The sequence below is a fragment of the Salvelinus fontinalis genome, unplaced genomic scaffold (genome assembly GCF_029448725.1).
Source record: "Salvelinus fontinalis isolate EN_2023a unplaced genomic scaffold, ASM2944872v1 scaffold_0584, whole genome shotgun sequence".
Taxonomy (NCBI): domain Eukaryota; kingdom Metazoa; phylum Chordata; class Actinopteri; order Salmoniformes; family Salmonidae; genus Salvelinus; species Salvelinus fontinalis.
Genome location: NW_026600793.1, coordinates 74,456 through 101,915, shown reverse-complemented (window position 1 = coordinate 101,915; position 27,460 = coordinate 74,456). Strand labels below are relative to the sequence as shown.

Here is a 27,460-nt window from a genome sequence, read left to right as displayed (position 1 = left end):
ACTCCCAGGAATCCCAGTTCCACAATAAATGTTTGATTTGTTCGAAAAAGTTCATAATTTATGTCCAAACACTTCCTTTTTGTTTGCGTGTTTAGCCCAGTATTTCAAATTCATGACGCGCGATCACTAGGAGCAGACAAAGTCAAAAAGTTCCATTACAGTTCGTAGAAACATGTCAAACGAAGTATAGAATCAATCTTTAGGATGTTTTTAACATAAATCTTCAATAATGTTCCAACCGGAGAATTACTTTGTCTTCAGAAATGCAGAAATGCAATGCATGGTCTGCAAGCTAACTATCACGTGAAAGCGCATGGTCAGCTCGTGGCACTCTGGGAGAGACCTTACTCAATTCCCGTCTCATTTGCCCCCACTTCACAGTAGCAGCATCAAACAAGGTTCTAAAGACTGTTGACATCTAGTGGAAGCCTTAGGAAGTGCATAATGACCCCATAATGACATAAAGGCATGTTTGCCCACTTGGAGCTATGGAGTCATATGAGAAGATGTGTCACCAATTCAGAAGGTCCAGTAGGTCAGGGGCCATTTGGGAGGCAAAGGGTTTTGGCCATGGCTGATGTAGCTCAGCTCCCAAGAGACACACCTGAAGGACTTGTCAAGATGTTCAACACAATGAGACCTGACGAGACAACGGATGCTGCCAAAAATGATCACTGCATTTTAGAGTATGCAAAGTTCTTATTCAAGAGGCTTGTATATGATATGACACAACAAAAAATATATTAGACAAAACAAATCTGGGAACTTGGGAGGTTGTTGGTCACCTTGAGAAGGTTAATTAACATCACTTACCACTGTAGAAGAAGCCATCAAGCCAGCCAATTTTGATATAGTTATTTGAGCTGTCAAAGAAACTGCCAAGTTCAACGAAAGTGAAAATACCTACGGAATTCCTAAGCTTGCTGTGAAGTTAGGCAGTTCCCTAAAAGACGTGGAAGAAATGTTGGAATGCTGGGCAATAATGGTTGACGATGATGAGTTGATAAGGAATACCAAGGGCTTTGTGACGCTCTATACTAAGGCATGGTCTGGAAGTGTCTCACATGCTGCACGTTCCACAATCAGTGCGGCCAAGTACAATAAACTAACATCATTACCCAAAACAGAAGATGTTAAAACCTGTTGAGGACAGAGGGCGCTGTTTTCACTTAGGGGGAAAATCGTGCCCAATTTAAACGGCCTCGTACTCAATTCTTGCTCGTACAATATGCATATTATTATTACTATTGGATAGAAAACACTCTCTAGTTTCTAAAACCGTTTGAATTATATCTGTGAGTAAAACAGAACTCCTTTTGCAGCAAACTTCCTGACAGGAAGTGGAAAATCTGAAATCGATGCTCTATTCTAGGGGCTGCCTATTAAAGTCCTGGATATTTAAAAGTTTAGATGCACTTCATACGTCTTCCACTAGATGTCGACAAGGAGTGAGAGAAGAAATGGAGTGTGTAACTTGATCTGGACTCGAATCATAGGTCTTGGCATGGCGTGTCACCAGTTTCCTGTTTTCTTGAGAGCGCGAGGAGGGACCTGGATTTGCCTTCTGATAAGCTGCCGTTATGGACGACTAATATCTCCGGCTTTGATTTTATTTGATACATGTGACAATATCATCGTAAAGTATGTTTTTTCAATATAGTTTAATCAGATTATTGAAATTTTTTCGGGAGTTTTGCCGTGTTCCGTTCTCTTCCGTTTGTTGACATGGAGAGATTCGCGCCACTTGGCAAGTGTGCTTGCTAAATCGAGAGGGAAAAAGGCCGTTCTAAATCCAAACAACGATTGTTCCCGACAAAGGACCCCTTGTACAACATTCTGATGAAAGATCAGCAAAAGTAGGACCCATTTTATGATGCTATTTCATATATCTGTCGAACATGTTGTGCTAGTCGTTTGCGCCCAGCTTTTGGGTACTCTCTCGCTATAACTAAGCTGGATGTCGTAATTAAGTTATTTTTAGAATTCTAACACGGCGATTGCATTAAGAACTAGTGTATCTATCATTTCCTATACAACATGTATTTTTTAGTTATGTTTATGAATAGTCATTTGGTCAGAATATGTGTGTCAGAAAAAGTGTCAGAAAAATATCCGGACATTGTGGGAAAAGATGCTACCTTAGCACAATGTATAACCACTGATTTCAGCTCTAAATATGCACATTTTCAAACAAAACATAAGTGTATGTATAACCTGATGTTATAGGACTGTCATCTGATGAAGCTTATCAAGGTTAGTCAAAAATTATATATCTTTTGCTGGTTTGTCACGATCGCTAACTTTTACTACTGGGGAATGGCTTGTGTTTCTGGCTATTGTGGTAAGCTAATATAACGCTATATTGTGTTTTCACTGTAAAACACTTAAGAAATCGGAAATATTGGCTGGAATCACAAGATGCCTGTCTTTCATTTGCTGTACACCATGTATTTTTCAAAAATGTTTTATGATGAGTATTTAGGTATTTGACGTTGGTGTCTGTAATTATTATGGCTGCTTTCGGTGCAATTTCTGATTGTAGCTGCAATGTAAACTATGATTTATACCTGAAATATGCACATTTTTCGAACAAAACATAGATTTATTGAATAACATGTTATAAGACTGTCATCTGATGAAGTTGTTTGTTGGTTAGTTTGGTTGGTTCTTGGTTAGTTAGGTTGGCTTTGTGCATGCTACCTGTGCTGTGAAAAATGTCTGTCCTTTTTTGTATTTGGTGGTGAGCTAACATAAATATACGTGGTGTTTTCGCTGTAAAACATTTAAAAAATCGGACATGTTGGCTGGATTCACAAGATGTGTACCTTTCATATGCTGTATTGGACTTGTTAATGTGTGAAAGTTAAATATTAAAAATATATATATTTTGAATTTCGCGCCCTGCACTTGAGCTGGCTGTTGTCATAAGTGTACCGACGTCGGGCTTGCAGCCAGAAGAAGTTAACCTGTTGGGGATGACCCCCCTTTTTCTCAATTTCCGCCTGAAAACATACCCTAATCTAACTGCTTGCAGCTCAGGCCTAGAAGGAAGGATATGCATATTCTTGGTATCATTTGAAAGGAAACATTCTGAAGTTTGTGTAAATGTGAATTGAATGTAGGAGAATATAACACAATAGATCTGGTAGAAGAAAATACAAGGAAATCAACAGACGTTTTTTGTTCTTTTACTGATGTTGCATCTTTAAAAATCAACAAGAAAGGCCAAACATTCAGTTATGATACTGGGGATCATTTCAAATGAGAACATAGGTAGGCAACAGTATTTTACCAAAATTTCAGATGGATACATTCAGGAATGAGTGAGGTACATGCCATTGAGCATGAGGTCAACCAGGTGTCCCTCACAAGTTTCCCAAATGTACCCAAGTGGCCGAATTGGTACAATGATACAATGATACAAAACCTATATACAAAATACAAAACAATTATTGTAACATACCCCCAAAAATATATATTTGAAAAATTCAAGGAAAAAAATGAATATTTAAAAAAAAAATAATAATAACAAGGGGAACTATTTACACTTCAAATGTTCAATCATGTGAAGACTCTGTCCTCTACACAATGTTGCGCTCCCGATGCCATATCCCATAGCAGTTTCTCTCTGGTGTGAAACAGAGGGTCACAGCACAGGTGTTGCAGGTGACAGGGGACTTCTTGTGGCACAGGGCACAACGAAGCTGCCCTACTGTGCCCCTTTTCCCCTGAGGCACATCCCTGCCTGCAATGATGAAATTCAGCATGTGCGTGCCGCTGGTTGGAGCAGAAGGGACAGAGGTAGAGGGGACAGAAGGTGCTACAGTGTTCTTGCTGTAGTTAGCAAGCTCCTGGATGAGCTGCTCCCTGAAGGCTAGTTGTGAGATGGGGGGCTGTCCACAGCTCTTGGCCATTTCCTTCTGGAGGATGAAGGAATTCACCACAGCAATGTCAATGAAATGATAGAATAGTGTTTTGTACCACTTCATGGTTTTATGAAGGACGTTATAATATCCTATCAGTGCATCGGATAGGTCTACACCCCCCATGCTCTTGTTGTAATCCCTCACAGCATCTGGAATGGGGACATTTCTGGCAGTCCAAGCGCCTGTAGGACCTTTCAAACGGCGAACAACGTGATCCCCACCGAACGACTTGTGAATAGTGGAACACATCACCACTTCGCGAGTGTCCATCCACTTCACAAACAGCAGGCCATCTTCACGGATCCATCTCATGGTACCCCGCTCAGCCCGCTTAGGCATGTCATTTACCCTGGTTTTTGGAAAACCCACTCGGTTGGTCCGAATGGTGCCACAGGCCCACATCTCCAGCTTCCTCAGGTCTGTGAACAGGGTAGGGCTTGTGTAGAAGTTGTCTACAAATAGTTTGTAGCCCTTCCCCAGCAGCTGGAAATCTAATAACTGCATCACAGAATCATAACTGAGTCCCTTATCGCTCGCACAAGTGTTCTTCCCCTCATAGACAAAAAAATTGCACGTGTATGCACACGCAGAATCGGCCAAAACAAACAGCTTGTAACCCCATTTTGTGGGTTTGTTGCGCATGTACTGTTTTAGGCCAATTCTGGCCTTTGAGGCTACCATTCTCTCATCTATGGAAAGGTTCTGGGCGGGCTGAAAATGTCTTGCATGCCTCAACGATATTGTGGTAGAGAGGTTTGATCTTGCAGAGCTTATCAAACCCTGCTGTGCCTCGTTTCGCCTCGTTGTCCTTATCAACCTCTGGGTCACTAATGTGAAGTGCCCGTGAAATTGTCAGAAACCTAGTACAAGACATGACCGTTGAGGGGAAAGGCAGTTGATAGAGTGGTGCAGTTTTCCAGTAGTGTTTGAGGTTCTTCAGCTTCACCACCCCCATGTAAATGACCATGGACAGGTAGCAAAACAGTTCTGAAATGGAAATGTCCTTCCATTTCTCCTACTTCTTAGCCCCATATTTATTAGTGTTCATCACCAGGGTATCAAGAACTGCCGAGGTGAAGAACAACTGGAAAAGTTGCATGGGGGTGTATTTGGAAGTCAGGTCCAATTGAGGGCATACTGGGCGTTTTGGGCGGAAAAGTGGAGTTGGTGGGGCCACATCCTCCTCAAGAACAGTGTGCCAACGGTCCTCCTCCGCTCTGGCAGGTTCCACGCTGGACGGTTCCACGCTGCCCTTCCTCCGCTTCCTTGCCGCCGGCTTACCACCCCTTGATGGCCGGGCGGGAGTAGGTGTGGTGCCGGATACAGCAGGGGTCCAGCTGGATGGACCAGCTTCAGTGGGGGATTTGCAGCTTGGCTCCCAATCAGAATCGCTGCGACTGTGAAATAAAGACAGACACCTATTAGAAATACACAATTTGTGACCATGGTGAGCTTTTGCCTATTGCAGTATGTGTGTGTGTAATTAGCACCTATTAGAAATACACAATTTGTGACCATGGTGAGCTTTTGCCTATTGCAGTATGTGTGTGTGTAATTAGCACCTATTAGAAATACACAATTTGTGACCATGGTGAGCTTTTGCCTATTGCAGTATGTGTGTGTGTAATTAGCACCTATTAGAAATACACAATTTGTGACCATGGTGAGCTTTTGCCTATTGCAGTATGTGTGTGTGTAATTAGCACCTATTAGAAATACACAATTTGTGACCATGGTGAGCTTTTGCCTATTGCAGTATGTGTGTGTGTAATTAGCACCTATTAGAAATACACAATTTGTGACCATGGTGAGCTTTTGCCTATTGCAGTATGTGTGTGTGTAATTAGCACCTATTAGAAATACACAATTTGTGACCATGGTGAGCTTTTGCCTATTGCAGTATGTGTGTGTGTAATTAGCACCTATTAGAAATACACAATTTGTGACCATGGTGAGCTTTTGCCTATTGCAGTATGTGTGTGTGTAATTAGCACCTATTAGAAATACACAATGTGCCTTTATTTCATGCCCTAGTCATATTTTTATATAAGGCAAATAAAATACAAATATCTCAAACAACTCAAATGAATTATATATGATATTACTAATTCCAAACAACGTTACTCACCGATCCAAAACTGGGTCTTCACCGTGTAGAAACATGTCTTCGAATTCAGAATCAACGGATTCAACCTCGCTGGAATCAATTAGATGTTCATTTTCACTTTCACGGTCAATTTCACTAATTATATCTTGCACATCTGTGTACTTCGTCTTGGTCTTTGATTTGGCTGATTTATTTGCCATAATTGATCCTTGAAAATGCTCCAAAACAAACTTTCGCGGCGCGTAAAACGGTGAGCTCCTTACTTTCTGATTTTCAATGGGGAATAGCTGCGTACACGCATGGCTTTACAAAGATGCCTATTATTTCCGGGTAGAACCATTTGATATCCCTATTTACCTCTGCTCATTGGCTATCTATCCAGCTAGATTTCAAAAAGATCAGTGGTCATTGGACCGAGATACAGTCAATCAAAGAAGAACAGGCCAATCGATTGGCGCGTAATGACGTAGCTGGTAGGTGTGTTCAGATCGAATTTCTTCGGTCAATATGTCCCGGAAAAAGAACCAGGAAGTTTGGTTGTATTACTAACAAACAGAGGATTCTAATGAAACCGAACTTGACTTGATAAACGTCCCTTTAGAGTGAGTAATTACAATGAATGTTACGTCCAAAGTTGATGGACGCTGAATTTTCCACACAAGCCGTTCACAAAATGTTTCGTTTTAGGCTATAAAAATGGATTATATCGATCAAAAAGCCACTTGATTGTTTCGTCGTGACCTTTAGGATTGCCAAAAGAAGAACATTTCCTAAGGTAATTGATGCTTTGCATTGCTATTTCTGACTTTTGTGACTAATGTACTTTGTTGTAACTGTACCTAATGTGTTGTTTACTGATCGATAATCGCTTTTGTAGTGAAGCTTTTCGAAATCGGACATATTGGCAAGATTAACAAGAGGTATAGATTTGATATTGTGTATAACACTTCTGATTTAATTGAAGCTAAATATTTATAATTATGACATTCCGCCATTTTTTTTTTTTTTCTTGTCAAACGTCCCGCTAGCGGCACGCTCATCCTAGACAGGATAACCACGTTTTTTTGTGGCAAAATATGCACATTTTCTAACAAACTCTATATGTATGTTGTAATATGATGTTACAGGAGTGTCATCGGAAGAATTCTGAGAAGGTTAGTGAAAAAATTAATATATGTTGGCGATGATAACGATATCGCTCTCTTTGGCTTGAATCAATGCTCGGGTAACGTTTGCATATGTGGTATGCTAATATAACGATTTATTGTTTGAAATTGAAATATTGTCTGAATTCACAAGATCTGTGTCTTTCCATTGCTGTGAGCTGTGTATTTTTAAGAAATGTTTTATGATTAGTAATTAGGTAATACACATTGCTCTCTGTATTTATTCTAGTCGAGTTGTGATGGTGGGTGCAATTGTAAACTATGATTTCTACCTGAAATATGCACATTTCTCTAACAAAACCTATCCTATACAATAAATATGTTATCAGACTGTCATCTGATGAGGTTTTGTCTTGGTTAGTGGCTATCAATATCTTTACTTGGCCGAATTGGTGATAGCTACTGGTGGAGAGAAAAAATGGTGGACAAAGAAAAATTGTGTCTTTTGCTAACGTGGTTAGCTAATAGATTTACATATTTTGTCTTCCCTGTAAAACATTTTAAAAATCTGAAATGGTGGCTTTATTCACAAGATCTGTATCTTTCATTTGGTGTCTTGGACTTGTGATTTAATGATATTTAGATGCTACTATTTAATTTTGACGCTATGCTAGCGATGCTAATCAGTGTGGGGGGGGTGGGGGGTGATCCCGGATCCGGGGTTGAGAGGCGTGAAAAGTTAACAAAGCAGATTTGAGAACAAGGCTAACTAAATTCAACCAGCATATTGATTGCGCTATGAGCAGGGTCAATACCTTCGACCACTGCTACTCTAACTTCCGCAATGCATACATAGCCCTCTCCCGCCCTCCCTTCGGCAACTCCGACCATCTTGCTCCTACCGTGTTATAGGCAGAAACTCAAACAGAATGCAGCAGTGGCGAGAACCAGTCAAAGCTGGTCTGACCAATCGGAACACACGCTTCAAGATTGTTTTGATCACGCGGACTGGAATATGTTCCGGTCATTCTCAGAGAATAACATTGACCTATACGCTGACTATGTGAGTGAATTTATAAGGAAGTGCATTGGAGATGTTGTACCCACTGACTATTAAGACCCTAAGCTTGTGAGGTGTGGAAACAATTTTTTGCTTTTATGAATTTTGTCTTGCTGCTTTTTTGTTCTGTTGCTGCTGTCTGAATGCTACATCTTGCTTATCTTATGTTGCTCTGTCTGTATGCTATGTCTTGCCCTATGTTGCTCTGCGTGTGCTCACTGCTCAATGATTTTCTAATATTGTAATTGTTTTTAATAACCTGCCCAGGGACTGCGGTTGAAAATTAGCCAGCTGGCTAAAACCGTCACTTTTACTGAAACGTTGATTAATGTGCACTGTCCCTGTAAAAATATGATAAACGTACACCAACGTCACGCACCAGAGAGCATCCTGTCGGGCTGTATCACAGCCTGGTACGGCAACTGCACCGCCCTCAACCGCAAGGCTATCCACAGGGTGATGCGGTCTGCACAACGCATCACCGGGGGCAAACTACCTATCCTCCATGACACCTACAGCACCCGATGTCACAGGAAGGCCAAAAAGATCAAGGACATCAACCACTCGAGCCACTGCCTGTTCACACAGCTACCATCCAGAAGGCAAGGTCAGTATAGGTGCATCAAAGCTTGGACCGAGAGACTGAAAAACAGCTTCTATTGCAAGGCCATCAGACTGCTCAACAGCAATCACTAACTCAGAGGCTGCTGCCTACATTGAGACCCAAACACTGGCCACTTTAAACAATGCCTCTGTTTACATTACTTTTATCACGTGTATTTTACACCTTGTCCATATACTTATGTACATATTCACACCTTTAGATATGTGTATTAGGTAGTTGGGGAATTGATAGATAATACACTGTCGGAACTAGCATTGCTACACACTAAAATTAGCATGTGTCAAATAAATGTTGAGTTAATTGAAATGCATTCCAGGTGACCACCTCACGAATCTGGCTGAGAGAATGCTAGGAGTGTACAAAGCTGTAAAGGCAAAGGGTGGCTACTTTGAAGAATCTCAATATAGTTTGATTTGTTTTAGATATGATTCCATAATTGATTATTCCACAATGTAGAAAATATTATAACTGAAAACCCTGGAATAAGTAGGTGTGTTAAAACTTGCCTGGTACTGTTGATAGTATTTTTAGCCTGTAGAAGCAGATGGGATCCTCCTTTATTTAATAGAAGCCATCAGGCTGTTCTCACCCAATTGCATAGCTTATAGAAATGTTGGCCAACATGAACTCATGAAGTGATTTAGATTTTCAAATTACATTTGCAATGGTGTCAGAGTGATTAGAGGGACAATAGAGTGCTGAGTACCAGGCAGTTAACAAGTGTGGTAGACTACTAATGACCATCACCAGCATCAGAGCTTGGAGAAGCCCAATTACTCCATGGTCACGTGGTATTTCATTGCCTTATTGTCCTGTAACCGCCAATGTAGTGGTAATACAGTCACCATAACAGTCCTACTTCCTCTATTTCCCAGAAATGGATTGGTTCAGATATCCTGAACAATTTATCACACCAACAATAAAGTAAGTAATTCAACCATTTAATCTGTTTATATGGGATGTGAATCAGTTCCTGTAGTACAGTAAAGACAACTGTCAATCATTTCAACGTCTTCTTTCCAACATCTTCATTCCAACGCCTTTCACCTACAATTACAGACATAACATTAACATCCAGAATCAGCTGCAAAGTAGTAACATTTAGTGAATGAGTATGTATATACACCTTGGTGGAACAGTTGCTAGCAGTTGATTGGAGCAGTGCCTGGTGGAGTCTCAGTACCCTGGATCTTCTGTCCGGTACTGGTCACACACCAACAGTAACCTACCAGAAATAGACATGTTCCATAAACAATAGACATATTACACTAACACATTGAAGTGTCACATTCAACTGAATTGGAGAATTTAGTGTGTATGTGCGTCCGTGTTCACCTGCAGAGCCCCAACATTGCTTAGGGGTGTATTGTCCTGCGGTGTCACACGTTGGGATGTAGGCTCCAATTGGGCCATGTGTCGCGGCATCTCTAGCACGCTCACATGGGGTCTTGGGTCGTATCGTAGCATCTGGACACAGGTAACAAACATTGTAATGTGGACAAAATGTATGGACATAATATACATTGCTGGACATACATCCCAGAATCTTGGTTTGCGTCCCATTTGGGACCCTACTCCCCCTAGTCAGAAGTAGTTTATACGGATTAGGGTTCCACTTCAGAAGTAACCTACGTACTAACTAGCTAAATACTGAAATTGTGCTACTTTTTTAAAAGCCCTATGCAGGCAAAATTCCATTTCTGTCTTTTGTATAACAGCTGATGAAACGAAGACTGGAAGTGGGGGTAAATTGTATCAGTGTTATTTCCTGATAGTTGCTAGACAATCCAATCATACATCCAGTTGAATGATCAAACAGTTCATATCAGAATACCTCAGGCCAGCATCTAGACACCAATATACATCTCTGGAACTCGAGTGGCAGGTAGACTAGCAGTTAGAGAGTTGGGCCAGTAACTGAAAGGTTGCTAGTTTTTATCCCTGAGATGACAAGTTGAAATATCTGTCTGTGCCCTTGAGCAAAACAAAACCTTAAAAATTCTCCAGTGTCACAGTTGATAATGGCTGCCCTCTCAGAGGGTGTCCAAGGGACAACGGGTTATGAAAAGAAACATTAATACCTACGTGTGTGAATAGGACAGAGCAACACCCACTAATGTTTTATTAAAATGTTGGTGAGTAAGTGTGAGGTATGTCACTCTTACCTCCCAGAGCAAAAGCTGTGCTGACAAGCAGAATGATGGTCAATATCGCCATTGTGATAGTCTCCTGAGAGAGAAAGAGAGCATTTTAAATCTGGAATGGTTGTTGGTACTAGAGGAGAGGTTATGGAAACCCTGTGTTAAGTACCAAACACCTGTTGGGGATGGGGGCGCTGTTTAGACTATTTATGCTAATTAGGTAATTTTTGAAACGGCTTCCCACAAAATCCTTGATCGTACAATATGCATATTATTATTATTATTGGATAGAAAACAGTCTATAGTTTCTATAGGAGTTGAAATTTTGTCTCTAAGTGGAACAGAGCCCATTCTACAGCAATTTCCCTGACATGGATTCAGATTTCAGAAATGTTGGCCACTGTTCTGAAGTCAGTTAAAAGGGCACTGATATTGCTATGACTATACGGACACTTCTTACGTCTTCCCCTGGATGCCTTTACGTGATGACGATTCCAATGGGGTCGATTGCGCGTTCACAGGCCCTATAAATCAAAAAACCCTGTAGCTAGCAAGTCTTTCCTTGCTGCGTAACGCGCGTGCTGGACACCGACCCGCTCCTGTTCCAAGCGTTAGTTTAGCCTGTTATATTTCTCCGGTCATCTTTTCACTCGTTATAGGAGTTAAAAACATCATAAGGTAGTTAATTTAAAGCGTTTTATAGCAATTTATATCCGTTTAGTGCGATTTTGGGACATTTATTTTTGCAACGATGTGAATAGTTGGGCACGCTTTTCAGTTCATCCCGAACGCAGTTGACATTTCCACATGGCAAGAGGACAGCTTTCCACCAAAAGACGATTGCTCCCAAGAAAGGATCCTTTGCCCAAGATACTGATGGAAGAACAGCTCAAGGTAGGACATTTTTATTATGATAAATCGTGTTTCTGTCGAAACATTTTAGTGGCTTAGGACGCCATGTTTTTTGACGTAGCTTCGCTTGGCGCAAACTGTATTGAAAAGTAAGGATAAATTAAAAAATGTTATTCCGCAATTGTATTAAGAATTAAATTGTCTATCAATCCCTGTCCACCCTATATTTTTTAGTCACGTTTATGAGTATTTATGTATAAGAGTAGATCACTGTCTAAGTGGCGCAAGGACTTTTTCTGACCAGCTTGTCTACATTTCACATTGTCTAACCATGATTTTGGTGGCTAAATATAAACATTTGCGATCAAACTCTATATGGATTGTGTAATATGATGTTACAGGAGTGTCATCGGAAGAATTCTGAGAAGGTTAGTGAAAAAATTAATATCTTTTGGCGACGTTGACTTTTATCGCTCACTTTGGCTAGAATCAATGCTGGGCTGCTATGTGCTATGTGCTATGCTAATATAACGATTTATTGTGTTTTCGCTGTAAGACACTTAGAAAATCTGAAATATTGTCTGTATTCACAGGATCTGTGTCTTTCGATTCGTGTATGCTGTGTATTTTTACGAAATGTTTGATGATTAGTAAGTAGGTAAACACGTTGCTCTAAGTAGTTTTTCTATTCCATTTGTGACGGTGGGTGCAATTGTAACCTATGCCATCTACCTGAAATATGCACTTTTTTCTAACAAAACCTATCCCATACCATAAATATGTTATCAGACTGTCATCTGATGAGTTTTTTTGTTGGTTAGGGGCTATGAATATCTTAGTTTAGCCGAATTGGTGATGGCTACTGGTGTTGGTGGACAAATAAAAGATGGTGGATTATGCTAATGTGTTTAGGTAATAGATGTACATCTTTACATATTGTGTCTTCCCTGTAAAACATTTTAAAAATCGGACATGTTGACTGGATTCACAAGATCTGTGTCTTTCATTAGCTGTATTGGACTTTAATGTGTGAAAGTTAAATATTTAAAAAATATATTTTTTTTGAATTTCGCGGCACTGGTTTTTCAGTGGGGGGGGGGGGGGGGGGTGTGCCGCTAGCGCCACGCTGATCCTAGACAGGTTAAACAACGGCTGAGGCAGCATTTCCTACACCCAGTCCAGAGGACCCCAAGAACCGAGTACGGGCAACACTGCACTACTAAGCTATTGCCAAAACTCCGGTATCATCTCTTCAACCACATACGATAGATAAGCCTGGCACACAGGAATATGGATCCTTTCCAAATGGCTCCTCATTCCGTTTGTAGTGAACCACCTTTGACAAAGGCCCACAGTGCACTACATAGGGAATCATCCTAGATCTAGTCAGAGACTACCCATTTACTGCAAAGGTAACTGTTAGTCTACGCTCTTAATTTCAGGGGGGGGGGGGGGGGGGTGTCACACCACAAAATGGGGACCTATATAGTGCATTACATTTGACCGGGGACACATAAGATTAAGGTGCCATTTAAAGGGGCAGCTAGTCTATTAAATAATGTCACCTCACCTTCTGCACTCTTCCAAGGGAGTCACTAGTTGTCTCTCTGTTGTCTGTGAGTTATTGTCTACTTCTTCCACCTCTCCTTTTAAAGGACCTGTCACAGGTGTGACTAGTTGCCTCATTAACCCAATGAGAGTTTCGATGTCGGCCATTATCCAGTGGTGTAAAGAAATAAAGTAAAACTATGTGAAAGTTCTACTCAAGTCATCTTTGGGGGTATCTTTACTTTACTATTAATATATTCGACATCTTTCACTTCACTACATTCCTAACGAAAATAATGTACTTTTTACTCCATACATTTTCCCTGACACCCAAAAGTACTCGTTAGATTTTGAATGATTAGCAGGACAGAAAAATTGTCTGATTCACACACTTATCAAGAGAACATCCCTGGTCATCCCTACTGCCTTTGATCTGGCACACTCACTATCACAAATGCTTCATTTGTAAATTATGTCTGAGTGTTGGAGTGTGACACTGGCTATCCGTAATCAAATAAAAAAACACGAAAATGGTACCATCTGATCTGGTTTGCTTAATATAATGAATTTGAAATGATTTCTACTTTTGCTACTTAAGTATATTTTATCAATTACATTTAATTTTGATACTTCAGTATATTTAAAACCAAATACATTTAGACAACTCAAGTAAAATTTTACTAGGTAACTTTCACTTTTACTTGAGTCATTTTCTATGAAGGAATCTTCATAGGCAGTGAAGAGAGTAGTAGAGGAAGATGGGTCCAGTTTCGAGGGATCCTGAGAGGCTCCCTGTGAGTATGCCGAGGCCAATAGAGAGTGATAGGAATAACACGTGTTTCAGTAAGGTTGGTTTCTAAGCATTCATAGTCATGGTTATCAACTGTACCGCAGAAATGGAACATAAATCACAGAAAATAAATGTTGTGGTGCTAGCTGCAGAGAACTCCTTGGGTTATGAGATTTTACTGCAAAAGAGTGACAAGGTGTGATGAATGATAGTGTCCTGTTATCCCAGGCTGCCAGCCTGGTTTAGGAAAAGCCCAAGCAGTAGTACTCAGCTCACGTGCTAGGACACAACCCACGCAGTACTTGTCAGCCTACGCAGTAGTTCTCAGCTAACGCACTAGGACTCAGTCCACCCAATAGGACTCAGCCAACCCCATAGTATGATTATGCATTTAATGCTTTTGTTATAAAATTATATTTTTGGGGTGAAAATGATCTTCCCCAAACGTGAAACTCATGCGCTGCATGTGCATGCCAGTTAGGCTCTACACTCATTGTAAAGAGGTTATTTGGCCACTTTAGTTGTAATACAAATGTAGCCAGGTGGTTTAATGGCATAGTTGTATTCATTTATATCCACTAGATGGCACTGTCCCTTTAAGAGATTCATAAATAAGGTGTGCAAGCAGTTATGGGATTGTACATGCGCAGCGTGTAAGAGTAAGCAATTACACTGGAGGGCTACTGAAATCCATCGTGGGTCCAACGTTACTTTGGATTGACATGGGGATGTTAGCTTCTTGCTAGCTGAATACCAGTGCTCCCAGAGACACGTTGTGGAGTTAATCATTACATTATTTAAAGCTGCTGTATGGGTGAGAATCTACTGTTCCATGTGGGGTTAGGGTATCACGTGGACAGTGTGTTTAAAGCAGAGCCACTTCTCAGATTGTTTTAATGCACTTTAGCAACAGATGTATTTCACTTGATTGTGATTCAGACTGAATATGACGTCATGGTGACTTCCTCTTGTGGTGATTTCCCTTCTACATGATCCTATTTTATATATAAGCTTCGACAGTACAAACAACCCCAAATAATGTTTTGTCCTGTGCTGGGTTGACTTTCGCCAGGCTACACAAACCTTATCAAAACATATAGGCCTATTGGCTAGGCTACATGAGGTGTGGCACTATGATTTGAAAAAGTTGCAAAAAAAAGTTATGCATTGCTTCTTGCCTTACACTGGGCATCATTCCCAAGTGATGGACTAATATTGTCACCCATCAGACTATTCTTGATTTAATCTTGTCTTTACATGTACTAAAAAATAGTTGTGACATTTGTTTTGATTTAGAAAGGACAATTATCTTGCACCTGACTCGAATCGGGCGGGGGAAAAATACATTTAATCTATGCACTTAAATAGCGAATGGAGGATTATTTTCCCTTGTTTAATTTTCATGCCAGCCAGGTAGGCTATACTCCTGTAGGAAATATAAGCAATGTTCTTAATATTAGGAAAGTTGATAAATACAGCACGAGTCAAAAGTTTGGACACACCTACTCATTCAAAGGTTTTTCTTCATTTTTACTATTTTCTACATTGTAGAATAACAGTGAAGACATCAAAAATATGAAATATCACATATGGAATCAAGTAGTAAACAAAAGTGTTTAACAAATCAAAATATATGTTATATTTCAAAATATATGTTATATTTGAGATACTTCAAAGTTGCCTTGATGACAGCTTTGCACGCTCTTGGCATTCTCTCAACCAGCTTCACCTGGAATGCTTTTCCAACAGTCTTGAAGGAGTTCCCACATATGCTGAGCACTTGTTGGTTGCTTTTCTTAACTCTGTGGTCCAACTCACTGAGACTGCACTCGTGGAGGTGGTAAATGACCTTTTAATGGTGTCAGACCATGGTTCTTCCTCTGTCCTCGTGTTCCTATGTAACAGTTTAACCTGTTGGGGATGGGGGCGCTGTTTAGACTACTTATGCTAATGTGGCTAATTTATTAAACGGCTTCCCACAAAATCCTTGATCGTACAATATGCATATTATTATTATTATTGGATAGAAAACAGTCTATAGTTTCTATAGGAGTTGAAATTTTGTCTCTAAGTGGAACAGAGCCCATTCTACAGCAATTTCCCTGACATGGAGTCAGATTTGAGAAATGTTGGCCTCTCTTCTGAAGTCATTTAAAAGGGCACTGTCGTTGCTATGACTATACGGACACTTCTTACGTCTTCCCCTGGATGCCTTTACGTGATGACGATTCCAACGGGGTCGATTGCACGTTCACAGGCCCTACAAATGAAAAAACCCTGAAGCTAGTCATTCTTTGGGAGCTGCGTCATGAGCAAAGTGGACACCGGCGCGCACCTGTTCCAAGCGTTAGTTTAGCCTGTTATATTTCTCCGGTCATCTTTTCACTCGTTATAGGAGTTAAAAACATCATAAGGTAGTTAATTTAAAGCGTTTTATAGCAATTTATATCCGTTTAGTGCGATTTTGGGACATTTATTTTTGCAACGATGTGAAAAGTTGGGCACGCTTTTCAGTTCATCCCGAACGCAGTTGACTTTTCCACATGGCAAGAGGACAGCTTTCCACCAAAAGACGATTTCTCCCAAGAAAGGATCCTTTGCCCAAGATACTGATGGAAGAACAGCTCAAGGTAGGACATTTTTATTATGATAAATCGTGTTTCTGTCGAAACATTTTAGTGGCTTAGGACGCCATGTTTTTTGACGTAGCTTCGCTTGGCGCAAACTGTATTGAAAAGTAAGGATAAATTAAAAAATGTAATAACGCAATTGTATTAAGAATTAAATTGTCTATCAATCCCTGTCCACCCTATATTTTTTAGTCACGTTTATGAGTATTTATGTATAAGAGTAGATCACTGTCTAAGTGGCGCAAGGACAAATTCTGACCAGCTGAGTTACATTTCACATTGTCTAACCATGATTTTGGTGGCTAAATATAAACATTTTCGATCAAACTGTATATGCATGTTGTAATGTGATGTTACAGGAGTGTCATCGGAAGAATTCTGAGAAGGTTAGTGAAAAAATTAATATATTTTTGGCGATGTTGACGTTATCGCCCACTTTGGCTAGAATCAATGCTGGGCTGCTATGTGCTATGTGCTATGCTAATATAACGATTTATTGAGTTTTCGCTGTAAGACACTTAGAAAATCTGAAATATTGTCTGTATTCACAGGATCTGTGTCTTTCGATTCGTGTATGCTGTGTATTTTTACGAAATGTTTGATGATTAGTAGTTAGGTAAACACGTTGCTCATTGTAATTATTCTAGTCCATTTGTGATGGTGGGTGCAATTGTAAACTATGCCATATACCTGAAATATGCACTTTTTTCTAACAAAACCTATCCCATACCATAAATATGTTATCAGACTGTCATCTAATGAGTTTTTTTGTTGGTTAGGGGCTATAAATATCTTAGTTTAGCCGAATTGGTGATGGCTACTGGTGTTGGTGGACAAATAAAAGATGGTGGATTATGCTAATGTGTTTTTAGGTAATAGATGTACATCTTTACATATTGTGTCTTCCCTGTAAAACATTTTAAAAATCGGAAATGTTGACTGGATTCATAAGATCTGTGTCTTTCATTAGCTGTATTGGACTTTAATGTGTGAAAGTTAAATATTTTAAAAAAATATTTTTTTTGAATTTCGCGGCACTGGTTTTTCAGTGGGGGGGGGGGGGGTGTGCCGCTAGCGCCACGCTGATCCTAGACAGGTTAACTTTAGTTCGTCCCCTCGCCCCGGGCGCGAACCAGGAACCCTCTGCACACATCAACAACGGTCACCCACGAAGCATCGTTACCCATCGCTCCACAAAAGCCGCGGCCCTTGCAGAGCAAGGGGAACCACTACTTCAAGGTCTCAAAGCGAGTGACGTCACCGATTGAAACGCTATTAGCGCGCACCACCGCTAACTAGCTAGCCATTTCACATCGGTTACACCTACACCTTAGTGCTGCTTTGATACCATAGATCACCACATTCTTTTGGAGAGATTGGAAACCCAAATTGATCTACACGGACAAGTTCTGTCCTGGTTTATATCTTATCTGTCGGAAAGATATCGGTTCGTCTCTGTGGATGGTTTGTCCTCTGACAAATCAACTGTATATTTCGGTGTTCCTCAAGTTTCCGTTTTAGGACCTCTATTGTTTTCCCTTTATATATATATAATATATTACCTCTTGGTGATGTCATTCGGAAACATAATGTTAACTTTCACTGCTTGGCGGACGATACACATTTGTACATTTAGATGAAACATGGTGAAGCCCCAAAATTGCCCTCCCTGGAAACCTATGTTTCAGACATAAGGAACTGGATGGCAGCAAATATTTTACTTTCAAACTCAGACAAAACCGAGATGCTAGTTCTAGGTCCCTAGAAACAAAGAGATCTTCTGTTGGATCTGACAATTAATCATAATGGTTGTAGTGTGGTCTCAAATAAAACTGGAAAGGACCTCGGCGTTACTCTGGACCATGATCTTTCTATTGATGAACATATCAAAAGTGTTTCAAGGACAGCTTTTTCCATCTCCGTAATTTGCAAAAATCAGAAACTTTCTGTCCAAAACTGATGCAGAAAAATGTATCCATGCTTTTGTCACTTCTAGATTAGAGTACTGCAATGCTCTACTTTCCGGCTACCAGGATAAAGCACTAAATAAACTTCAGTTCGTGCCAGGGGCGAAAATCTGATATCAACCTTGGAGGGGACAATTACATGAAATTTTCTCAGGAGCAATTCCTGAGGGGGACACCAAAAGTAGTGCTGTAACACAGCCTACGCTGTAATATTTTAAATGTATATTGAGGGACCATAATCACTACTACTGGATAATTGTTTGGTACAGTAGTTAACTGAAGGGTTGTCCCAACTTGTTTAAATCATTATAATACTACTAATAATAATAGTTATAGCAGTGTTCCTTATTAGTCCAGTATGTATGCAGGTATTCGTACTTACAACCAGCAATATCAAGAAAGGCCAGTAGGCGGCAATGGTACTGTACACTGTATGGGAGTAGTTTTCATAAATACAATGAACATGGTGTGATCTCATCGTAAAGAATCTCCATTGAGAACCATCACAAAGTTGGTCTCCGTATTGAATTGACCTTTTAATTTGACTTTGTGATACATTTATATAGTCATTAAATATGTGCACCTGGCCTGAGTCTACTACAATATCTTTACAAGAACAAAAGCTTAAAATAAGTACAGTTCTAAAAGCAAAATAACTACTTAAATGAAAAACCCAAATAAATCAAACAAAATATCCTTCAGTCAGTGTCTCAACTCTTCAAACAGCAGCTATGGACAAGTATGTCACACAAAGTATGCAATTTTAAATAAAATAACATGAAATAAATAATTTGTAAGTGTACTGTCATGTACTAAAAACTGAAAACTACTAAACAACAGAACAAATATCAATTACACCAGGGGTTCTCAAACAGGGTGCCATGGACTAATTGCAAGGTGTCCGTGAAATAAAAAAGTGTAATGAATGTAGTCAGTACCACAAGGTTTCCAGTAAGTTTACATATAATATAGAGGGGGTGGTGGTCCCTGAGGACCGCTGAAAACCTTGCCTGCCTTGCCTCAAAATATGCAGGGGTTCCAGTACCCAAAAAAGGTTGAGAACCACTGCTATACACACTACTGAACAAAAGAACCAAACATATGTTTGCGGGTTTCAATGGATCCAACAAATTGCTGGCAGATATTTTCCCTCGAGACTGTCCAGCCTGTATTTATGTACATTACAGACAACTACGCCGTTCAGTCTCTCTTGGCCCATGCTAGCCCGTAGCCAAGTCTTTAACCTGCGGAGTGCACTGAAACTCCTCTCAGCCTCACATGAAGACACTGGTACCACAAACAAAATTCTGATCAGCACCTCAACTTGGTCAAACAACCCCCGCACCTCCACTGGAAGCCTCCTGAGGACCTCTGCTGCCTCTCCACTGCTGCTACAGGGGTATTTGTTGTGAAAGAGAGGGATCTGCACTGAAAGAGAATCTATGTTCAGCTCAGGGTACTGATCTAGAGACTCATCCAACTCCCCCGTGAGAAGCGCTCTTTCCAACTTTTGCAGGACATTTAGACTGTCCTGGTCAAAACGGTCGCCAAACTGAACCTCCACACCATCCAACACTTAAAAAAATTCTGCCCTATAGTGATCCACTGCTTTGCCAGCAAATCGTCTTGAGTGCGTCTCAATGGATTCAATAGAGTCAATCAAAGTTGTTGCTTTCTCATACAGTGCAAGGTAGCTTTCGTCATTTCTCTTGCCCCTAAGAGATGACCGCACACACTCGACTGCAGCCTGCATACCAGAGACAGTCTGAGTTTTCTTCTGCAGTGAAATGTTTAGACATTCAAGCTCTCCAAGAACAGCAGAGGCAAGTGTGAGGCCCAACACAGTCTTGCCTTTGCTGAAGTGCTCGAATAAGCCACTGGCAGTTGAAGCTGTCTTGGATGCAGTTTTTGCCATCTCCTCTAGGCTGCTGAGTACCCGCTCATACTGCCCTAGCACAGCTCTAATAGCAGTATTCCGCACAGTCCACCTTGTTGGACATAGGGGTTTCAGGGTGGTCAGATTCGTATCTTTGGACGTGGCAATTGATTCAAACATGCTCTTAAACTTTCCTGACTGGCCATAAAGGACACCTAACTGATGGACCCAAGAAAGGGAATCCCGGATCAGTGGGGAGGCTGAGCAGCCAGCCTGTGTAATCAGATTTACACAGTGTGCTCCACAATGGACATAGAGGGCTAATGGCTGCTGCCTCCTCACAATTTCCTGTGCACCTGTGTATTTTCCTGCCATGTTTAAGGCACCATCGTAACTCTGCCCACGTAAGCCAGACATGGGCAAATTGAGCCTCAACAACACATCAGTTGCCACTTTCGCAATGCCCTCGCCTGTTGTCTCCGACACCCTGTATAGCCCAATAAACTCCTCGTGAGGGACAAGGTCATGGTCAACATAACGCAGACAGACACTCTCCTGTTCAGCATCAGAGACATCTTGAGTACCATCAACAGTTAATGAAAATTGTACAATCGGAAGAGACCTAATCTCAGCTGCAATGCCTCAAATGACTGTATTGGCCATGATGTTCAGAATTTCATTCTGTGCTTTGGGGCCTGTGTACATTGTGGTACGCTCTGTTAACCACTTCAGTAAAATGGGATCATCCTCTTCTGCCCTGAGTTTCAAAAGCTGGCATAAATTCCCACTGTCATCCGTGTGGCCTCTAAAGGCTTGTCCCTGTCTTACTACATGCCGCACCGAACTAACAATTTTCATCAAGCAATGCCTTGCGTCCTCCTGCTGTTTACCCCACGCGCTGGATAACTGGACACTGATTGGATTTAGCTGGCGTGCTGTTACAGTTACAAGTGGCGGTGGGTTTGGCAGTTTTGATGTGCTGTGAATTTTTCAATGGCTTTTCTCCAGTTCCTAAATCCTGCACTAATGAAGGCAGCATCTGCTCTTTGGCCAAAAGATGGCTGGCTTGAAAACCCTTGGCTACAGTGAAAACACAACACTCCTTTTATTGATGGATTATAATGTAGCCAGGGGAAATCGCGAAACCATTTCTCTTGAAACGTCAACACTCTGTTTGCGGTTCTATAAATTGTGGGTGTGGCTGATTGGTTTTGTGCCATCACTGAGGTAACTGGACGATGCTGTGCCACTGTCCCCTATACTGGTGCTGCTGGCAACAAGGGTGACACCTGGTCCTGCCGTGGCTGTGACACTGTCCTCTGAAGTCTCTCTCCTTGGCTCTTTCCCTTTCACCACCCTCACTGACTCAGTCTGTCTCCTAGAAAATAAATAAGGTGTTTGCTGTACTCCTAACTACCGGTACCCAAAACTACACAATTAATCACAACAGCAATACCATTGCATTAAACAAATCTTAGTTTCGTCACCAGTTTAAGTTGAGTGGGGGTATCCATGGCATTTTCCAATTATGTCCCTATTTTACAAATCAAAAAAATTGAGAACCTTTCATAATGTTGCCAAACAAAGACTCAACAAACTTACCTGAGACTCCCTGTCTCTGCCAATCTGACCCTGCATATCTGTCCCCAGCTCTGCTGTCTGTGTGCCATCTGTTGCCTGCTCTGCCTAATGACATCATTGTGAAACATTTCCATTAGCATTTCACTTCTTTCTTATGAACATTTTATCAACTCGTCTTTGAGATATTAGGCTACTAGAGTTCTTACTTTGTGTTTTGGTGTACTGAAAAATACTCTGATGTCCGTCTTTTTACTTTTTTCTGACATGTTTCTACCTGGCTGGCTGGCTGGCCGGTCTAGCTGCACACACACACATTTACACAACACATGCTGCAACACATTTACACAACACATGCTTCAACGTTTTGAAATTTTAACACAGTTTCTTTCATATTGGCAGGCTTCCAACAATAGCTGAATTTGCAAAGCTAGCGAGCACCAATTCCGTTTCTGTGGTGTTTGCTATAATCTTTGCTACCTGGTTAAATAAAGGTGAAAAAAAAAAAATCACTAGCGACAATTTAGCTTTTGCAACGAGACCATTAAATATATTTAAGACAATGGTATAAGAGAGTGTAGTTCTGTTCAGTTTGGACTTCAGTTTATCGCTAACCTTATCACAGGGACTTTGAAGCACTACAGCTGCATGCTAATCTTGGAATAAACTGACGATAGCAAATATTCCATATTTGACGACGCCACATAAATGGAATAGGTACTAGCTAGCTTGATAGTTAATGTTTGCTTTAGTTTGCGCGCTAGCTCTGCAAATTCAGCTAGTGTGTGAACCCTGCAACATTAAAAAAATATATACATTGCTATGGCGCGATTGACTGGATTACCTCACGTCAGTTACGTACATTGAGTGCCTTTCGGACAGTAGATACGAACCCTCTATTACCTTGCAAGCTAAAGAACTGGCAGTGGATCAAATCATTGTGAGGCAAAGGGCGGGGGGGTCGCAATCTTGTGAAACTTAAAAACGCGCTATTAAGTGTCTATAATCAGCACAAGTGCTTTCATTGCGTATTATTAATATTACTGAAATTACATAGTTATGTTTACAGTGATATATTGGGGGGGACAAATCATATTTTTCCCAGGATGGGGGGGTCGTGTCCCCCCCGTCCCCCCTGGGATTTCCGCCTATGGTTCGTGCTAAACACGGTTGCTAGAATCTTGACTAGAACCACAAAAAGGCATCATATTACTCCAGTGCTAGCCTCTCTACACTGGCTTCCTGTTAAGGCTAGGGCTGATTTCAATGTTTAACTGCTAACCTACAAAGCATTACATGGGCTTCTTCCTCTCTCTTTCCGATTTTGTCCTGCCGTACATACCTACACGTACAATACGGTCACAAGACGCAGGCCTCCTTATTGTCCCTAGATTTACTAAGCAAACAGCTGGAGGCAGGGCATTCTCCTATATAGCTCAATTTTTATGGAATGGTGTGCCTATCCATGTGACAGGCGCAGACTCGGTCTTGACCTTTAAGTCTTTATTGACGACTCATCTTTTCACTAGGTCGAATGATTGGGTGTAGTCTGGCCGAGGGGTGTGAAGCTGACAGTAAGGCACTGGAGCGATGAACCACCCTTGCTGTCTCTGCTTGGCTGGTTCCCCTCTCTCCACTGGGAATCTCTGCCTCTAACCCTATTATGGGGGTTGAGTCACTCTCTAACTGGTGCTCTTCCATGCCGTCCCTAGGAGGGGTGAATCACTTGAGTGGATTTAGTCTCTGAAGTAATCTTCCTGTTTGGGTTGGCGCCCCCCTCGGGTTCGGCCCGTGGTGGAGATATGCGTGGGCTATACTCGGCATTGTCTCAGGGTAGTAAGTTGGTGGTTGAAGATAACCCTCTAGTGGTTTGGAGGCTGTGCTTTGGCAAATTGGGTGGGGTTATATACTGCCTGGTTGGCCCTGTCCGGGGGTATAGTCGGACTGTGTCTCCCGACCCCTCCTGTCTCAGCCTCCAGTAATTATGCTGCAGTAGTTTGTGTCCGAGGGCTAGGGTCAGTCTGTTATATCTGGAGTATTTCTCCTGTCTTATCAGGTGTCCTGTGTGAATTTAAGTATGCTCCCTCTAATTCTCTCTTTCTTTCTCTTTCCCTTCTCTCGAGGACGTGAGACTGAGGACCATGCCTCAGCACTACCTGGCCTGACGACTCCTTGCTGTCCCCAGTCCATATGGTCGTGCTGCTGCTCCAGTTTCAACTGTTCAGAAGAGGACCTGCCACCCATCAGAGCATGGTTCCTCTCTAGGTCTCTCCTAGGTTCCTGCCATTCTATGGAGTTTTTCCTAGCCCCCGTGCTTCTACATCTAAATTGCTTGCTGTTTGGGGTTTTAGTCTTGGTTTCTGTATAGCACTTTGTGACATTTGCTGATGTAAAAAGGGCTTTATAAATACATTTGATTGATTGATCGAATGTAACTCTCGGTCTTCCTTTCCTGTTGCAATGCTCATGAGAGCATGGTTCATCATTGCGCTTCATTTTTGAAACTGCACTTGAAGAAACTTTCAAAGTTCTTGAAATTTTCCACATTGACTGACCTTCGTGTCTTAAATTAATGATTGGCTGTCATTTCACTTTGCTAATTTGTGCTGTTCTTGCCACAATATAAACTTGGGTCTTTTAACAAATAGGGCTATCTTCTGTATACCACCCCTACTATGTCACAACACAACAGATTGGCTCAAACGCAATAAGGAGTACAGTAATTCCACAAATGAACAAGGCGCACCTGTGAAGATGGTGCCGATGGAGATGGTCGCCTCGCTTCGAGTTCTTAGGAAACTATGCAGTATTGTTTTGTAATGTATTATTTCTTCTATTGTTACACCAGGAAATCTATAGTCTCATTACATTCAGCCGGGAAGAACTATTGGATATAAGAGCAACGTCAACGTATCAAAACTACGACCAAGAATTCGACTTTGCCGAAGCGGAATGTCTGTTCGGACCACCACCCAGGACAATGGATCTAATTCCAGTAGCCGACCCAAAAACAGCAAAGAGGCCACCTGGTCAGGCTCAGTAGACGTGGACGTCGCCCACCGCTCCCGATTATACTACTAGCCAATGTCCAGTCTCTTGACATCAATGTCAACGAAATTCGAGCAAGGGTTCCCTTCCAGAGAGACATCAGAGATTGTAACATTCTCTGTTTCACGGAAACATGGCTCTATCGGAATATGTCGTCGGAATCAGTTCAGCCACCGGGCTTCTCCTGTAACGGTTGTCGTCTTCCTCCTCGTCTGAGGAGGAGAAGTTTGAAGGATCAGAGGACCAATGCGCAGCGTGGTAATTGTTCATCTTATTTAATGAAGTGAACAACTCTAAATACAAAAACAACAAAGTGAAAACCGAAACAGTTCTATCTGGTGCAGACACACAACGACTGAAGACAACCACCCACAAAACCCAACAGAAAACAGGCTACCTAAATATGGTTCCCAATCAGAGACAATGACTAACACCTGCCTCTGATTGAGAACCATATCAGGCCAAACAAGAAACCCCACATAGAAACAGAAAAACTAGACTATACCCACCCAACTCACGCCCTGACCACACTAAATCAAAGAAAATACAAAAGAACTATGGTCAGAACGTGACATCTCCAAGCATCGGGCCGACAGAGATAAACACCTCTCTGGGAAGAGGAAGGGCGGGGGTGTATGCTTCATGATTAACGACTCATGGTGTAATCAGAACAACATACAGGAACTCAAGTCCTTCTGCTCACTCGACCTAGGATTCCATACAATCAAATGGCTGCCATTTTACCTACCAAGAGAATTCTCGTCAGTTATAGTCACAGCTATGTACATTCCCCCTCAAGCAAACACCAAGACGGCCATCAAGGAACTTCACTGGACTCTATACTAAATGGAAACCGTTCATCCTGAGGCTGCATTTATTGTAGCTGGGTATTTTAACCTGTTTGGGCTCAAGGGGCAGTATTGAGTAGCCAGATAAAAGGTGCCCATTTCAAAAAGGCCTCGTACTCAATTCTTGCTCGTACAATATGCATATTATTATTACTATTGGATAGAAAACACTCTCTAGTTTCTAAAACCGTTTGAATTATATCTGTGGGTGAAACAGAACTCGACTTAAAGCAATTTTCCTATGTGTATGTCAGAATGCAGAATTTTGCTGGCTGTTCTGAGACCTGTGTATTAATTTGCCTGTCCTCTTTTGGTTGAGATGCACTGCATACGCCTTCCACTGGGTGTCAGCGAATAGGGAGAGTTGAAATGGAGTTTCTACGTAGTTCCCAAAGGTTATAAATTGCTTGGAACCGAAGTGTCCCATCTTTCCACTCTTCGCTCTGACGCAGGGAGGGTCTTGGCATGTCATTTTAGAAGCTCCCGTTTTAGTTCCTAGATATATCCGGCTCTGTTTTTATTCGATATAGGTGTTGAAGACATCGTAATGTTGTTATTTTAAACCGAATTATATCAGTTTGTCAGTATATTGCGATTTTCGGGTATTTATTTTCGTGACGTTGTAGGAAGTTGGGAATCTCTGGCCCACATGGCTATTGTTTACTGCTAATTGCAACGTTGAAGACAACGTTCTCCAACCTAGCAACGATTATTTTGGACAAAGGACACCTTTCCCAAGATTCTGATGGGAGTTCATCGAAAAGTAAGAACTATTTATGCTGATAATTCATTGTTCTGTTGAAAAATGTCAAATGCATAAGACGCCATTTCCTGCAGTGTAGCCTTGCGTTATCGCAGCCTGTATTGCGCAGTAAGGTTAATTTTAAAAATGTAATTCAGCGATTGCATGAAGAACTAATTTGTCTTTCAATTGCTGTCCAACCTGTATTTTTTTTGTCAAGTTTATGAATAGTTTTCGATAAGAATAGGTGCCTTTACAGATGGCGCCGGACAGATTGCTTGACGTTATGGACACTATTCTCATTGTATAAGCACGATTTGTGCCGCTAAATATGCACATTTTCGAACAAACTCTATATGCATTGTGTAATATGATGTTACAGGACTGTCATCTGAAGAATTCTGAGAAGGTTAGTGAAACAATTAATATATTTTGGTGGTTTATACGTTATCGCTATTTTTGCCTTGAATCAATGCTGTTGTTATGTTTGCTATTGTGCTAAGCTAATATAACGCTATATTGTGTTTTCGCTGTAAAACACTTAGAAAATCTGAAATATTGGCTGGATTCACAAGATGCCTGTCTTTCAATTGCTGTACACTATGTATTTTTCAGA

At 41.2% G+C, this 27,460-nt stretch overlaps 2 protein-coding genes across 2 annotated transcripts; both read right to left on the bottom strand.

Moving 5' to 3' along the window:
- Positions 1-3,581: 3,581 nt before the first annotated feature.
- On the bottom strand, positions 3,582-6,790 carry LOC129846549 (uncharacterized). The gene is made up of 3 exons (XM_055914490.1): positions 6,055-6,790; positions 4,946-5,323; positions 3,582-3,777 (listed from the first exon to the last, which is right to left on the bottom strand). Exons 1-3 carry the CDS (start codon positions 6,231-6,233, stop codon positions 3,582-3,584), a joined length of 753 nt encoding a protein of 250 aa, XP_055770465.1. The 5' UTR covers positions 6,234-6,790.
- Positions 6,791-9,749: 2,959 nt separating this feature from the next.
- Positions 9,750-13,426, bottom strand: LOC129846544 (equistatin-like). Its single transcript, XM_055914485.1, has 5 exons — positions 13,388-13,426; positions 10,990-11,053; positions 10,160-10,291; positions 9,951-10,049; positions 9,750-9,871 (listed from the first exon to the last, which is right to left on the bottom strand). The coding sequence occupies exons 2-4, from the start codon at positions 11,039-11,041 to the stop codon at positions 9,967-9,969; spliced, it is 267 nt and encodes an 88-aa protein (XP_055770460.1). The 5' UTR covers positions 11,042-11,053; positions 13,388-13,426; the 3' UTR covers positions 9,750-9,871; positions 9,951-9,966.
- Positions 13,427-27,460: the final 14,034 nt, after the last annotated feature.